At 38.7% G+C, this 15,456-nt stretch overlaps 1 protein-coding gene across 1 annotated transcript in view; it reads right to left on the bottom strand.

Annotated features, from left to right (window-relative positions):
• The window catches only part of Unc13c (unc-13 homolog C), a 439,545-nt gene that overhangs the window by 261,277 nt on the left and 162,812 nt on the right, over positions 1 to 15,456 (bottom strand). Inside the window, exons 4-6 of the mRNA XM_052189342.1 lie at positions 9,509 to 9,587; positions 5,958 to 5,963; positions 4,392 to 4,463 (exon numbers count right to left, since the gene is read on the bottom strand). Of these exons, the coding sequence (XP_052045302.1) occupies positions 4,392 to 4,463; positions 5,958 to 5,963; positions 9,509 to 9,587 (157 nt within the window). The remainder of the gene's footprint in view (positions 1 to 4,391; positions 4,464 to 5,957; positions 5,964 to 9,508; positions 9,588 to 15,456) is intronic.

Raw genomic sequence — 15,456 nt, 5'->3', positions numbered from 1 at the left:
GCTACATGCATCAGTGAGATCCCCAGAGTGAACAATGCATACAGTGTGACCTTAGAAATATCCTTTGAACAGGAAATTCACTGCTATAACATTGCTATAAGCTTACCAGTGTGAAAAACTGGACACAATGCGAGAGCAGATTAACTCATTAGCATCACTTGGAAAGCTGATCCATGATCTTAATATTTATTTAGGTAAGGTTTTAATAGAGTTAAAAAAACAAACCTGAGTAAATAATACTATTTTACTTATATTATTACATTAGAGATGATACTAATCATACCCCCAAAGAAATTTTAGAGTAAACTCCAAAAGAGGGTGGAAAAGGATACAGGGAGTGACGTGGAGGCCAAAGGACAGTATGACACAGCATGACACATTCACTATTGTCAAATGGATACACGTGTGGATAAATAACTATTGATATTTATTTTTGTATTTTATAAATATCTTTCTTGAATTTAATTGCTTAATAAATTAAAGCAATTCATTTATTAATTTATAAATAATAATTATTGTTTACTGAAGATAATGCCAACCTGGCCTTCTATAAGAATAAGAGAAAGGAGACCTTCTATAAAATAAAATAAAGTTAAAAAAAAAAAAAAGGACAGAGAAGAGAGGGGACAAATAAGAGAAAGATATGATTGCAAACAAAGAAAAGAAAAAAAAAGACCCAGAGTTGGCAAAGATGAATTTCTTACAGGCCTGATTTTACAAAATTGAGAAAATACAAGTAGATAATAATAGGACTATAAAGACACACGTCTTTACAAAGTTTATTTAGACAAGCAAGTAAATAGTATTGAATTCTAAAGTCTAGAAAGAAGAGGTTGGGATTGACAGCTAGTGGGAAAGTACAGGCCTTGTGTGCGTGAGTCCTGGGGACAATACGTAACACTGGCCATGATGACAGTATCAGCAGATAGAAGACAACCTTCCATAATTGACATGAGTATTAATTCAAAGCCAAGTGAAGAAATAGTATTTAAAGGACATGGTTGCAATTGTACAGGAAATGACTGGATGCAGGAGTCATACAGACACACCCAAATAAGCATCAGGTTCTTGTGATTTAAGGTACATTTGGCATAGCACCTCACTCATGCAGACAGTCCTAGATCTCAAGAAAAGGGAAGCCCCTGAGCTGGTTTTTTTTCTGAAGCTAGTTTAATATGGATGTCACAAGTTTTCAAGGATTTGACAAATCAAAGGCTATTTTGATTTCTGAATGTAAATATATACATAAATGCTACCGATACACACATATATATGTTATATTATGTGTATATATCAAATATATTAATATAATATAATATATACAACAGAAAAACAATATGTTTGTATTAGTAAACATATTAAAAACTTGAGGCCAGGAGTGTGTTTGTGACTTGCAGTGAGTAAACTGTGGAATTGTGTTCCTAAGAACCTCAAGCTAAAGACTGTGTTGAGGAAGAACAAAATTGAAATCTAAAAGTGTAGAAAAGGAAGTTGGGATTGACAGCCAGTGGCAAAATATAGGCCTATGTGTGTGAGGCCTGGGGACAATTTCTAGCACTGCAGGAGAGATGTCTCATACACAGAGCTGGCTGCTTTTGCAGAGGACTTAAATTTAGTTCCCATCAAATACATACTTAAAAAAAATCTTTAAAAGAACAGATGCCAGACCAGTAGAAGTACTTGTGAATAAGACATAATTTTAAACTGTATCACGATGGCTAATTTCCACATCAGCATTTCTAGAAAGGAATCTAAGCTTCATGTGCCAGGAGACAGAGAGGCATTCCTGCATGAAGCACAGCCTCTAGCGTTACTACAGACATTACCAACCTTCCATTTTTGGAAGCGATGACTGTGCTTTTGACTGTCTATCTCTCCAATACTGAAATGCTACTGCCTGCTGTTTCTCAGGCAGCCAGATCCTCCCTTCATGCACAGGTGTTGCCCCTGTCCTTTCCGACTGGGAGTACCCAGAAGGACTTCAGAGATGCAGCATGGAAATTGTTCATTTCAGCATTTATGTCATTTGCCCATGTAATGACCAAATCTGACAGCTTGTCAGGAGTGACATTTAATATGCCTGCTCTACACAAGTCATATTTCATTACCTTTCAAGACAGGGGCCCCAGGGAAACAAGCTTGGTGGATTTGAGAGGAAGCTAATGCAGTCCATTCATCTCTCTAACACCCCCAGATAAATTCTCTGCTCAGGGCTCCTTTAAACAAGAAAGGCAGTATTTTTAGGTTGCTGACAAATAGACTGATGGGTAATTTACTGAAGGGAAGATGTGCTCCTTGTCCTGGGTCTCAGAAAATACAAGGCATCCCACTGACTTCCACTGTTTACTGAAATAAGTCTTCACATCTCGAATGAATTGGTATATTGTAGTTGCCAAAGGATTTGGAAACAGGCTTTATGGTTGTGATTCTTTTCTTTGTTTTGTCTTGTCTTGGGGTTATCAGGGATTGAATTTAGGGACAAAGAATGAGTAAACACCGCCACTGAGTTACAATATAAGAGTGGCATCTTTTAAAAATATAAGAAAGTCAAAATACAGAGGTTCTTTGTCAAATCCTTCAACTTCATTTCCTCAAAAGAAAATGGGCAAATTTCTTGGGATTCCATGAGTTTTTCTCTTATGCCAGAAGTAGAAGATTTCATACTATATTTAAATTATAATTCAAATATTACAGAATAACCTGATTGGTAAGAAAAAATCAAGAATATAGTCACAATATTTTTAATCCTGTGCCACAAAAGAAAATGTATCAAGATATATCCAATGAATGTATCTAAGGAATAGCAAGGGTTTCTCTATCACATCACAACTCTGAATGAGCACCTGTGCACTGAAGTATGTATGTGTGTGTGTGCATGTGTGTGTATAAATGTGTGTATGCATGTGCACATGTGTATATATGTATATGTGCGTATGTATATATGTATGCATGTATATGTGTCTGTGTGTGAGAGTGTGTTATATGTAAGTATGTGTGTATATATATGTGTGTGTATATGTGTGTGCATATATATGTGTATGTGTCTGTATGTATATGTGTGTGTGCATGTATATGTGTGCGTATATGTATATGTATATATGTCGGGGCTGTATTCCGATAGAAAGGTCTAAGAAAGAGCTTAAAGATGCAAGAATACAATTACAGGAAGCAGAACAAAATATATGAAATATGTTGCTTGTAGAAGCCAGGTACAATGACAGTTAAAAGGAGATAAGAAATGTTCACAGTATGTTTGTTCTGTGATGATGACACAGAGAGAGAGAAATAGGAAACATTAGTTCCAGGAAGGTTATTATGTTATCTTGGGTCCTGAGACCCAAGACAAGGAACACATTTTCCCTTCAGCCAAGTAATTTGGCTCAGGAAGAACCCTGAGACATTTTATGCAAATCCCTGTCTGAGTGAGAAGGACTGAGTCCCTGCAGTAGGATGGTCGAGGCATGAACATTGTCAGCTTGTCCTCTCCCCTGCCTGTACCTGAAGCCAATTATGAGAGAACTGCTGGGAGTGGCCAGCTATCAGCAGGGTTTAAAGCTCCCTCTGGGCTTCTAATGAGCCAGGTTTAAGAATCGCTGACCTAGATCTTGGCATCCTCCTTGTGTCTTCTAAGCAGAATGGTTCTTGCATTCAACAAGACCTTGTAAAGCATCTACCCTGAGCCAGGGATTGTTCCAAGCAGCAGCCATGAGAGAGATAATTTAGTGAGAACAATGAATGGCACACACGACTGCCCTCCAGAACATCAGAGGCTGTGTGAAGACATTCATGCAAAATCCTCATATCCAGTCTAATAATGAACAGAACAGTAGCTCATTGATATTATTCACTAAGCCATGTGCTAGCCAAATGATAAGCACATATGTATTCCTATAATCTTATGTTTTGCTAGTACTTCACTTTATATATGTGCATAATGTATATAACTACAAATACTCATTATGTGGCATCTAGTAGCCTAGCAATACCATACCATACCATACCATACTATACCATACAATACTATACCAAGAAGGTCACAGTGAAATATTGTAGGAGGAAACTAGCAATTCAACCAGAAGAGAGAGGCTGCCTTAAGTTAAGGAAAATTTCAGTGTAAAATACCTTTAGGAGTTTCCTGGCAGTGGGAGAAGCTAAACTGATAAGTGCTATCAGGTTAGAATAGAAGCTATAGAAACAAAAATGTGTGAGAGCACCGTCTATAGTGAAGCCAGAGCTCTCAGGAAGTTTAGTTGGAGCCAACCAGGCATTCCTTGTGTTCCCTGTCACTCCTGGGGCATTAGGCTAAGCATGACAAACAAGATCTCATAGAATTCTTGTGCTCCCAAGGATCTGATCAGTACAGTTAGTAACTGGCAAGATACTGCACTTACCAGCTCCTCATTGTTCAGTGATGTCCTGATAACCATAGCAAGGGAGAGACCAGATTTCCGGGCAGCCAGGGTCTGAAATAGGCAGAATAATGCTAGGTTAATAGATGGAGTAAGTGGCTTGTGTGCATTTCAGAAAGCAAAGATGCAATAATGCTAGCTGTTGCTGTTTTGGCAAAAGGGGCTTTGACATCAGACCAACTTAGCTGGAACTCACTGAATGTCAAAGCCGGAGACCCCAAACCCAACCTGACATTTGACCCTTGACAAGATTGAAGTCCATCCTAGAGATATGACTACTTAAAAGTTTCTGGGATAGCAAGAGACTTCTAGAACTTTGTTATTCCTCAGGGTATAGAGAGTCCCAATCCATCAAGAAACGTATGCTGATTTTACCCAGCCTGACTCGAGGGCTTATGTGAACCACACCAGATACTGCATGATTCCCGGGGTGTTTCCTAGAATATTCTGCATATCTTGTGGGGATATATACTTCTGCACACCTTTGCAAGTGAGTACCATGGTGCCCAAATGGACATCATCTTAAAGAGCCTTGCTTACAAAACCGCCATCACTACCTGCTTCCTACCCAAACACTGTGCCCATCTGCTCAGAAATGCCCTTGGACATACACCAAAGTCAATAAGTTACCCTATGTTCATCTCTACTCATCTAACTAATCTGTAAAGGTTACTTCTGAAGGTCTAGCCCAGGGTAATTGTGTTCTTCATCCCTAACAACAATGCTCATTCATGTCTGTTGCTGGGATAGAACATTTTGGAGGAAGGGAAAAGTTTATTTGAATTATAATTCCAGGTTATTGTCTATTACTTTGGGGAACTCAAGCAGCCAGCCACACTATATCCATAGTCAAGAGCAAAGAAAATAGGAGTCTGGTCTGCTCGCTTCCCCCTTTCTTATACTGTCCAGACTTTCCTTAACCTAAGGAATGGTGCCACCCACAAAGGGCTGGATCTTCGTCTATCAGTTATCAGTCAAGAAAATTCCCGTCATATATGTCCACAAGCTAACTTAATCTCCATAATTCTTTGTTAAGACTCTCTCCCAAGTGATTTTAGGCTATGTCCAGTTGACAGTTAAAACTAACCAACATAAACTTATTCCTAGTTTTATATTTATCTTACATTTTTTCTTTTGTCTTTAGATTTGTTGTTGTTGTTGTTGTTGTTGTTGTGTGTGTGTGTGTGTATATATATATATATATATATATATATATATATATATATGCTTTAGATTCACAGAACTGAACTTGATGTTGGATTCTTGGAGAATTTAACAGTACATCCTCAACCCCATGCATGCATGTGTGTATTACTTTGTAGCCCAGGCTAGCCTAGAACTCACTCTGTATACTAAGTTGGCCCCTAACTCATGGACAGCTCATCCCTTGCTACTCTCCAAGTGCTGAGATTGCAGATACGTGTGGAGCCTTAAACTTATTTCCAAGTAGCTCTGTTCCAGGATCTTGTCCTCTTTTTACCTCATGAATAAAATCAGTGTCTGTTTGAGAAGAGCAGAGAATGAGGAAATAAATTGAAAAGCACTTACCATGGCCTGAAGATTCCGGGAGCAAAAGGAAACAAAATTTAAATATTTAAACATATGAGAAATGGGAAAAGCATAGCAATGATCTCTTAGTGTAATTTTCTAAAGTGCCCATACTATCCAGACAAGAATCTGAGCTAACTACGCCAAGATGGTATGGTTTCCACTGTAAGATCTGACAGGACACCTCTTTAGCTAATTAACTTCTTTTTGAAGATTTATCTTTGTGTGTGTGTGTGTGTGTGTGTGTTTGTGTGTGTGTGTGTGTGTGTTTGCATGCGTGTGTACAGAGTATAGAGAGGGTATCCTGGAGCTAAGATAGAGGTGGTTGTGAGGTACCTGGAATGGGCTCTGTGAACCAAACTATGGTCCTCTGCAAGAGTTGTATGTCCTCCCAATCACTGACTTATCTCTCCAGCCCAATAACTTTCATTTTAAAATTAGAGTGATTGCTTTTATAAGGTTTTCTTAAATAAAGAAATCAGATATTACTGGTATTAAAAATTATGCACATTGATGCTAAAAGAAAAATTAATTTTTGTGCAAAGTAATTTTTGATACTAAACTGTTAAGAGCATTACATGCTCACAGAAAGTTTTAACTTAATCTGGCTCATTCATAAATTTTCACTCATAAATACTGCTGTCACAGGTATGTGACACCACACCAGGCTTGCAAGAAGTCTAGCTAGCAAGAAATCTAAGCTAACTATGCTAAGATAGCATGCTTTCCATGGTAAGATCTGACAGCAAGAGCATTAATCATACTGAAGGGCTTTTTCATTTTAAGTGTTTTTTCAATTATGTGTGTGTGTGTGGGTGTGTGTGTGTGTGGGTGCGTGTGCACGCCATGGTGTGCATGTGCACGCCATGGTGTGCATGTGCCCATAGAGGCCACTAGAGAGCAGCAGATTCCCCTGAGGCTAGTGTTACAGTTAGTTGTGAGTCACTGAACTTGGATACTGAGAACTAACCTCAGATTTCTTTGAGAGCAGTAAATTTTTTTTATTCAATATATTTTTTATTTACATTTCAAATGATTCCCCCTTTTCTGGCCCCCCACTCCCCGAAAGTCCCATAAGCCCTCTTCCCTCCCCCTGTTCTCCCATCTACCCCTTCCCACTTACCTGTTCTGGTTTTGCCCTATACTGTTACACTGAGTCTTTCCAAAACCAGGCCACTCCTCTGTTCTTCTTGTACATCATTTGATGTGTAGATTATGTTTTGGGTATTCCAGTTTTCTAGGCTAATATCCACTTATTAGTGAGTGCATACCATGATTAATCTTTTGAGACTGGGTTACCTCACTTAGTATGATGTTCTCCAGCTCCATACATTTGTCTAAGAATTTCACGAATTCATAGTTTCTAATGGCTGAATTTTACTCCATTATGTATATATACCACAATTTTTGCATCCATTCTTCCATTGAGGGATACCTGGTTTTTTTCCAGCTTCTGGCTATTATTGCATCCATTCTTCCATTGAGGGATACCTGGTTTTTTTCCAGCTTCTGGCTATTATAAATAGGGCTGCTATGAACATAGTGGAGCACGAATCCTTATTACATGCTGGGGAATCCTCTGGGTATATGCCCAATAGGGGTATATCAGAATCCTCTGGAAGTGACATGCCCAGTTTTCTGAGGAACTGTCAGACTGATTTCCAGAGTGGTTGTACCAATTTACAACCCCACCAGCAGTGGAGGAGTGTTCCTTTCTCCACATCCTTGCCAACACCTGCTGTCTCCTGAATTTTCGATCTTAGCCATTCTGACTGGTGTAAGGTGTAATCTCAGGGTTGTTTTGATTTGCATTTCCCTAATGACTAATGAACTTGAGCATTTTTTAAGATGCTTCTCAGCCATCTGAAGTTCTTCGGGTGAAAATTCTTTGTTTAGCTCTGTACCCCATTTTTAATAGGGTTATTTGGTTTTCTGGGGTCTAACTTCTTAAGTTCTTTTTATATATTAGATATTAGCCCTCTATCTGATGTAGGGTTGGTGAAGATCTTTTCCCAATTTGTTGGTTGCCGATTTGCCCTTTTGATGGTGTCCTTGGCCTTACAGAAACTTTGTAATTTTATGAGGTCCCATTTGTCAATTCTTGATCTTAGAGCATATGCTATTGGTGTTCTGGTGGAACTTTCCCCCTGTACCAATGTCCTGAAGGGTCTTTCCCAGTTTCTTTTCTATTAGCTTTAGAGTGTCTGGCTTTATGTGGAGGTCCTTGATCCATTTGGAGTTGAGCTTAGTACAAGGAGACAAGGATGGATCAATTCCGCATTCTTCTGCATGCTGACCTCCAGTTGAACCAGCACCATTTGTTGAAAAGGCTATCTTTTTTCCACTGGATAGTTTCAGCTCCTTTGTCGAGGATCAAGTGGCCATAGGTGTGTGGGTTCATTTCTGGATCTTCAATCCTGTTCCATTGTTCTGCCTGCCTGTCACTGTACCAATATCATGTATTTTTTAACACTATTGCTTTGTAGTATTGCTTGAGGTCAGGGATACTGATTCCCCCAGAATTTCTTTTGTTGTTGAGAATAGTTTTAGCTATCCTGGGTTTTTTGTTATTCCAGATGAACTTGAGAATTGCTTGTTCTAACTCTATGAAGAACTGAGTTGGGCTTTTGATGGGTATTGCATTGAATCTTTATATCTATATTAATCCTGCCAATCCATTAGCATGGGAGATTTTTCCATTTTCTGAGGTCTTCTTCCATTTCCTTCTTTGGAGTCTTGAAGTTCTTGTCATACAGATCTTTCACTTGTTTGGTCAGAGTCACACCAAGGTACTTTATACTGTTTGTGGCTATTATAAAGGGTGTCATTTCCCTAATTTCTTTCTCAGCCTGAGAGCAGTAAAATTTTAAAAGTACTTATACATCTCTCCAGGCCTAGGAATTTTCTTTTTAATGATTGATAGAACATTAAACAATAACTGTCAGTTACTGGCATTTCTGAGTAGTCTCAAAAATATTTCCTCATAGGAAGCTAGCTTTTTCAGAGTCATGTTCAGGACTAGCACACACATTGTATGCCATTAGGCTTGGGAACGGCAACCTTCTTGGATGGAGGAGCTTAATAATTTAGCTAGAGTCAATTGTCACATGTTAGAAGATTGGTTATCATTGTATGTTTCCATTATAAAGTCTGGAGTCTGCTGTGTTGAAGTGAACAAACCCAAAGCAAGCAAAACCCAAAGTCAAAGCAAAAACTTCATAATTTAATCTTGAAATCCCTCATAGTACTGAACATCAAAGCTCAGCCCCTGGTCTTCTGTGCCATTACGTTTTAGCTCAGTTATAAAGTCAGTTGAACTAAAAACCTGTGATTTCCACTGAAGTCAAAAGCAGTTGAAAGGTTAGAGCCCTTTCTTCCATCAGATGCATCATAAAGAAATAACAAATGTTTAGTGCTGGGCAGATTCTGGCCCTGGATATTTTAGTCTATGAAATATTTATGGGCTAGGTAGTCAATGAGAAAAGATTTACATTTTAACAAAGAAAACATCAAGGTATGCAGCTAGTGAGAATTAAGCAGGAGTAACTCACCACATCCCGTACAATAGGCAGTGTCTTTTTCCTGCGGAGATCAGGCATGCTATCTATACCATACAGTCCACGCCCAGCCCTGAATGGGACACAGAAACAATGATTACAGCAGTCGAAGTGACATTGTCCAAAGCAAAAAGTCCCCACTGTTCATCCTATAAAAGGCTGTGAAAGTGTCAAGTGGAGGCCATGGTTTTCAATTAATTTGCAAACTATCAAAGATCTAAGACTCTAGGTCTTTGTCTAGGGTGAAACTCCAACTGCTGCCCCTGCTGATGACTTGTGAGAACATGCTGTTTTTCTATCAGTATCACTGAGAGGAGATTCAAAAGTTTTAGATACATAGAAGTTGGTGTCTCTAGCAGAAATCACAACCAAAGTATTCCTAGTGCAAGAGTGCTGAAGACATCTGTTATCTAAGTTGCATAATTTTTTTTTTCTGTGTGCTACACTGGCATAGACTCAGCTCCGAATTGCATCTCAGGGAACATGGGAAACTTTTAAGCACTAAACCATAGAGTTATTTTACCTGAAATTACCTGACAAATAAATGCACAAGATAAAAAGAATTTGTTGTCCTTTATTATTTTGTAATAGTAACAAAGGCTGGATCAGCTAAATATTCATCTCAAGTGTATTGACTAAAAGAATTTCTAAGAATACACTAATCACACTAGTGACATAGATACTTAAATATATAAAAAAGAGTAATAAGTGACTGATGGTATGGCTCAGTGGCTAAGAGCACTTTCTGTATAAGCATGAGGACTAGAGTTCGAATCCCAGCACTGCAGAAAGGTAGAAGTCTCACAACACCTATAACTTCAAAGCAGGGATGCGAGGAAACAGGAGGATGGATGGACAGGGCTTGCCTAGAAAATTCAAGCCACAGGTTTAGGAAGAGACCTTGCCTCAAAGGCATAGGTGGAGAAGTATAGCAGGTAGCCCCGCTGGTGCCCTTTTCTGACTTCTGTGTACACACACACTCTCTTAACAGGCTCACAGACACAGACACACAGAGAGATAGACACATAAAATGAATCTTTACAAGCTTAAGTGCAAATAGCAAAACTGAATATAATTGAATATATATTTCAGTATATAACTGAATACATATTTATAAGCTTAGTGTGATCCTGTATGTGTCTGTGAATATTGCTCAGAAAAATATATTGAAGGCTGCTTTTCAAACTTAAAAAAAAAAATGTAGCTAACTGTGTGGAGTGAAGGCAGGTGGGAGAACAGGAGATCCACATGGGTAAACAGTTCTTAACAAAGTTTCATTTTGCCGTTATAATAATTTTAAGAGAAACTCTTTTGTGTTTCTTTAAAAGTGAGTCTGTTACACTTATGTTGGCCTCCTCTCCTCACTTTTGTTTTTGATTGTTCTGAGACAAGGTTATCAATAGCCCAGGCTGGCTGGCTTCCAATTCTCCTTGTAGGCAAGGAGAGCTCTGAACTTCTGATTCTTTTGCCTTTACTTCTCAAGAGGTAAAGGTAGAGGTCAGGTCAGCACCACCATGCCAGCATTAGGTGGTACTGGTGATTAAACCCAGAGCCTTGTACGTGCTCTGCAGGCACTCCGCCCACTGAGACACACCTCCGGTCCAAGGAAGGCTCTCATTGCATCAAATCTTGTCATTTCGCACAGCCAGTTAGGGTCTCAAATTGATGACAGTGTCTCCTTATTGGAATTGGTCTATAAATCTCTGTTGATGTTTTGCTCATCTTCTGAGGATTAGCACACTCACTATGAACAGCCCAGCGCCTGTCTATTGTTGCAAAGCTAGCAGCTCTGCCTCGGTGATGGTCTGTAAGGCTGATGGCGGGTTATCGGTATTTTAGAGCCCCATTTTCCACTGGCACAAAGTTGGCCTCTACTGTGGCTTTTTACCTCGACAGAGAACAATTTTCTCTTACTAGATGTTTTTTTCCTGTTGGCTATAGTTTTAGCTTCAATACCTTTCATGGAATGTATTTCCATGAAATATATCTTATCAAATAAATTATCAAAAGTATCATACAACTCATTAAATAGTAATAAAAAGTATCAGTAATAATGATAAAGCAGTAATGAATGGATAATAGAGGTGCACCTGAGTTTGGAGATAAAACATCAAATGACATAATAAATGTGAAACTTGGGAAATGCTTCCAAAGGCTAGCAAGGTGCCAGTGCCAAAGAACAATCGACAATCAACAGCCTCAGTCTGAATGCGGCCCCACACAGAATCACGAGCTCACTTTAAAATAGGAGGCTTTTAAAAAGACCTTGGTCGCATGGTCCAGGAACTTTGTAGGTTACGTCACATCACAATGTCAAAAGGTCGAACATGCCTGACTTAGGTCATAGGTTAAAGGAGGGAGTTGAATGTGGGCAGGGATCAAGATGGACAAAAGGAGACAAGGAGGGGAAGTGACATGCTTCATTTATGAGACCTAAGATCCTGTTTGTCACTGTGGCAAAGATGATAACATGTGAGGCAGATATTTAGCCTGTCCCAGATAATAGAAGGCTGAGGTAGAGAGATAATTTTGTTGATTGAGCCCAGCAGTTTAAGCAATTCTGGGTAGCATAGAATGAGACAACATTTCAAGAAAATAAACTAAATCCAAGCAAAGCAACCCCCCACCACCCCCACCACCTACAAATTCCCCAAACTAACATTTAGCTGTTGCCTAGAATATTCTGACTGACACTCTAGGCTAGGGGTTCTAACAGTCACAGTGAATCAAAGCTTCAGATTTGGGGTCACAAAAAGTACTGTTGGTGACAGCAACCTTTTCTTCTCTTTCTTTTCCTTTTCTTCCTCCTCCATCTCTTCTTTCTGTTCCTCTTTATCATTCCTCCTCTTTTGTTCCTCTTCTTCCTCTCCCCTTCTCCTGTTCCTCTTCTTCCTCTCCCCTCCTCCTGTCCCTCTTCTTCTTTCTCCCCCTCCTGTTCTTCTCCCCCCTTTCACTTACTCCTTTTCTTCTAATTCTTTTTTCATAATAGATAGGTTTTCATATTCATATTTTCTATTTTAACATTTGATCTTAACTAATAATTAATTGTGTATGTTTGTGGCATGAGTTATATTGTTTTAATCTCTATATAAATCATAGAAAGTTTCAATCACATTAACTCACATGCCCTTCTCACTTGTGATATACAGCACGAACATAGCATATTCTTCTGAACTTTAAAAGGCTGCAGACTAAGAAAAGGAGAAAACCCAGAAACATCTATGTTTGTACAGCGCTCTTCACAGAGCTCACCAACAACCAGTTAGAATCCTCTCCTGCTTCTAAATTCTACCTTCTCCACAACTCAGAAGCACATAGTTCACATGCCATGCAGTGGTCTCAACAATATTTTCTGTATCATTCACACCGATTTTAGGCTGTGATTCTAAGAAATGTCTTCATTTCTTCCCTCTGAACCATAATAATATAAGTTATACCTTAGCTAATACCTTCCACAACACTGCACATCCATCATACTAACTGCTGCCTTCAGGTATTTCAAAATGTTTTGACTTGTATTAATATAACTGCCACAGCCATGCCAAGAAATGGGATCAATTAAGACAATGATTGAGAACGAGGTTGTATAAACAGAATTGTTGTGTAATTGAGTATGCATTTTATTTCCTATCAATAGTCATTGAAAAATGTTTTTCTGTTTTCTTACAGAAAATGATTCAAAAGATATCTGGAACCTTAAGCTAAACTGATAGACTAGGACGTTTGAGAGGTTTCACATGCTTCTCGAGCTGCTACTTCTCTCCTATGATGGTTTTAGCAGAGCGTAGACATGCAAAGACCCAACTAAGCCTCAGCACTGTGGGATAATGAGTGCAAGGCAGATCTATTATGGATGGGTGTATCTGTATCTGTATATGTGTCTATGCCTATGTGTGTGTGCATATGTGCATGCGTGTATGTGTGTGTATGTCTGTGTGTATCTGTGTGTGCATGTGTATATGTGTGTGCATCTGTTTGTGCCTGCACATGTGTGTGTGTGTCTGTCTAAGTGTATGCAGGTACACATGGAGGCCAGAAGATGGTGTCAGATTCCTTCAAACTGGAGTTACAGAAAGTTGTAAGGCCTTCCAGTACAGTTCTTGGAGCCAAACTCAGGGCCTCTGCAAGATCAGTTAGCACTGTTAATTACTGAGCCATCACTTGAGCCAAAATAATGAATTCATAATCCACATATATAGGTGCTGGTGATCTGGTTATATTTTTTAAACATCAGGTATATGTTTCTTTTTTACTTTTACAATTTTATCTTCACTATAGTGTATATAGTATACCTTAGTGGTAGAGTTCTTGCCTATGAAGAAGAGAGTTAGATCCTCAGCAGTGAAAAATAATAAAGTCTGCTCACTGGCTTCACAACACAACCTCGAACTTGATATATCCTGTGAGACTACACAAAATGCAGAATCAGTCTTACAAGGAGAGAGAGGGAAGATTAACATTAAAAATCAAGTACTGAAAATAACAGTAGGTTGGGGGCTAGAGAGATGGCCCACTGGTTAAGAGCACTGACTGCTCTTCCAGAGGTCCTGAGTTCAATTCCTAGCAACAACATGGTGGCTTACAACCATCTGTATTGGGGATCTGATGCCCTCTTCTGGTGAGTCTGAAGACAGGGACAGTGTACTCACAGGAAATAAATAAATAAATCTTTAAAATAAAGATAAGAAAAGAACAGTAGGCCTTCAAAGCTATGAGTTTTCCTCTTAGCACTGCTTTCATTGTGTCCCATAGATTTGTGTATGTTGTGCCTTCATTTTCATTAAATTCTAAGAAATCTTTGATTTCTTTCTTTATTTTTTCCTTGACCAAGGTATCATTGAATAGAGTATTGTTCAGTTTCCATGTGTATGTGGACTTTCTGTTGTTTTTATTGTTATTAAAGACCACTTTTACTCCATAGTGATCTGGTAGGAGGCATGAGATTATTTCAATCTTCTTATATTTGTTGAGGTCTGTCTTGTGACCAACTATATGATCTATTTTGGAGAAGGGACCATGAGATGCTGAGAAAAAGGTATATTCTTTTGCTTTGGGATGAAAAGTTCTCTCTCTATATATATATATCTGTTAACTCCAATTGGTCCAAAGCTTCAATTAGTTTTACTGTCTCCCTGTTTAGTTTCTGTTTTCCTGATTGGTCCATTGGTGAGAGTGGAGTGTTGAAGTCACCCACAATTATTGTGTTAGGTGCAATGTGTGCTTTGAACTTTAGTAAAGTTTCTTTTATGAATGAGGGCACCCCTGTATTTGGGGCATAAATGTTCAGGATTGAGAGTTCTTCTTGTTGGATTTTTCCTTTGACCAGCAAGAAGTGACCTTCCATGTCTCTTTTGATGACATTAGGTTGAAAGTCAATTTTATCTGATATTAGAATGGCAACTCCGGTTTGTTTCCTGGGACCATTTGCTTGTAGAATTGTCTTCCAGCCTTTTACTCTAAGGTAGTTTTTGTCTTTGACACTGAGGTGTGTTTCCTGTATGCAGCAAAATGTAGGGTCCTGTTTACGTAACCAGTCTGTTAGTCTATGTCTTTTTATTGGGGAATTGAGTCCATTGATGTTAAGAGATATTAAGGAGTAGTGGTTATTGCTTCCTATCATTTTTTATTTTAATTTTATACATGTGTGGTTATCTTCTTTGGGTTTGATGAAAGAAGCTTAATATCCTGCTTTTTCCAGGGTATAGTTTCCATCGTTGTAATGGTGTTTTCCCCCTATTATCCTTTGTAGGGATGGGTTTGTGGAAAGATATTGTGTAAATTTGGTTTTGTCATGGAATATCTTGGTTTCTCCATCTATAGTAATTGAGAGTTTCGCTGGGTATAGTAGTCTCGGCTGGCATTTGTGTTCTCTTAGAGTCTGCATGAGCTCCGCCCAGGATCTTCTAGCTTTCATGGTCTCTGGTGAGAAATCTGGTGTAATT

Source organism: Apodemus sylvaticus, chromosome 7 (assembly GCF_947179515.1).
Source record: "Apodemus sylvaticus chromosome 7, mApoSyl1.1, whole genome shotgun sequence".
Classification (NCBI taxonomy): domain Eukaryota; kingdom Metazoa; phylum Chordata; class Mammalia; order Rodentia; family Muridae; genus Apodemus; species Apodemus sylvaticus.
Note: the sequence above shows the minus strand (reverse complement) of the source record. Positions and strands in the feature narration are given on the sequence as shown.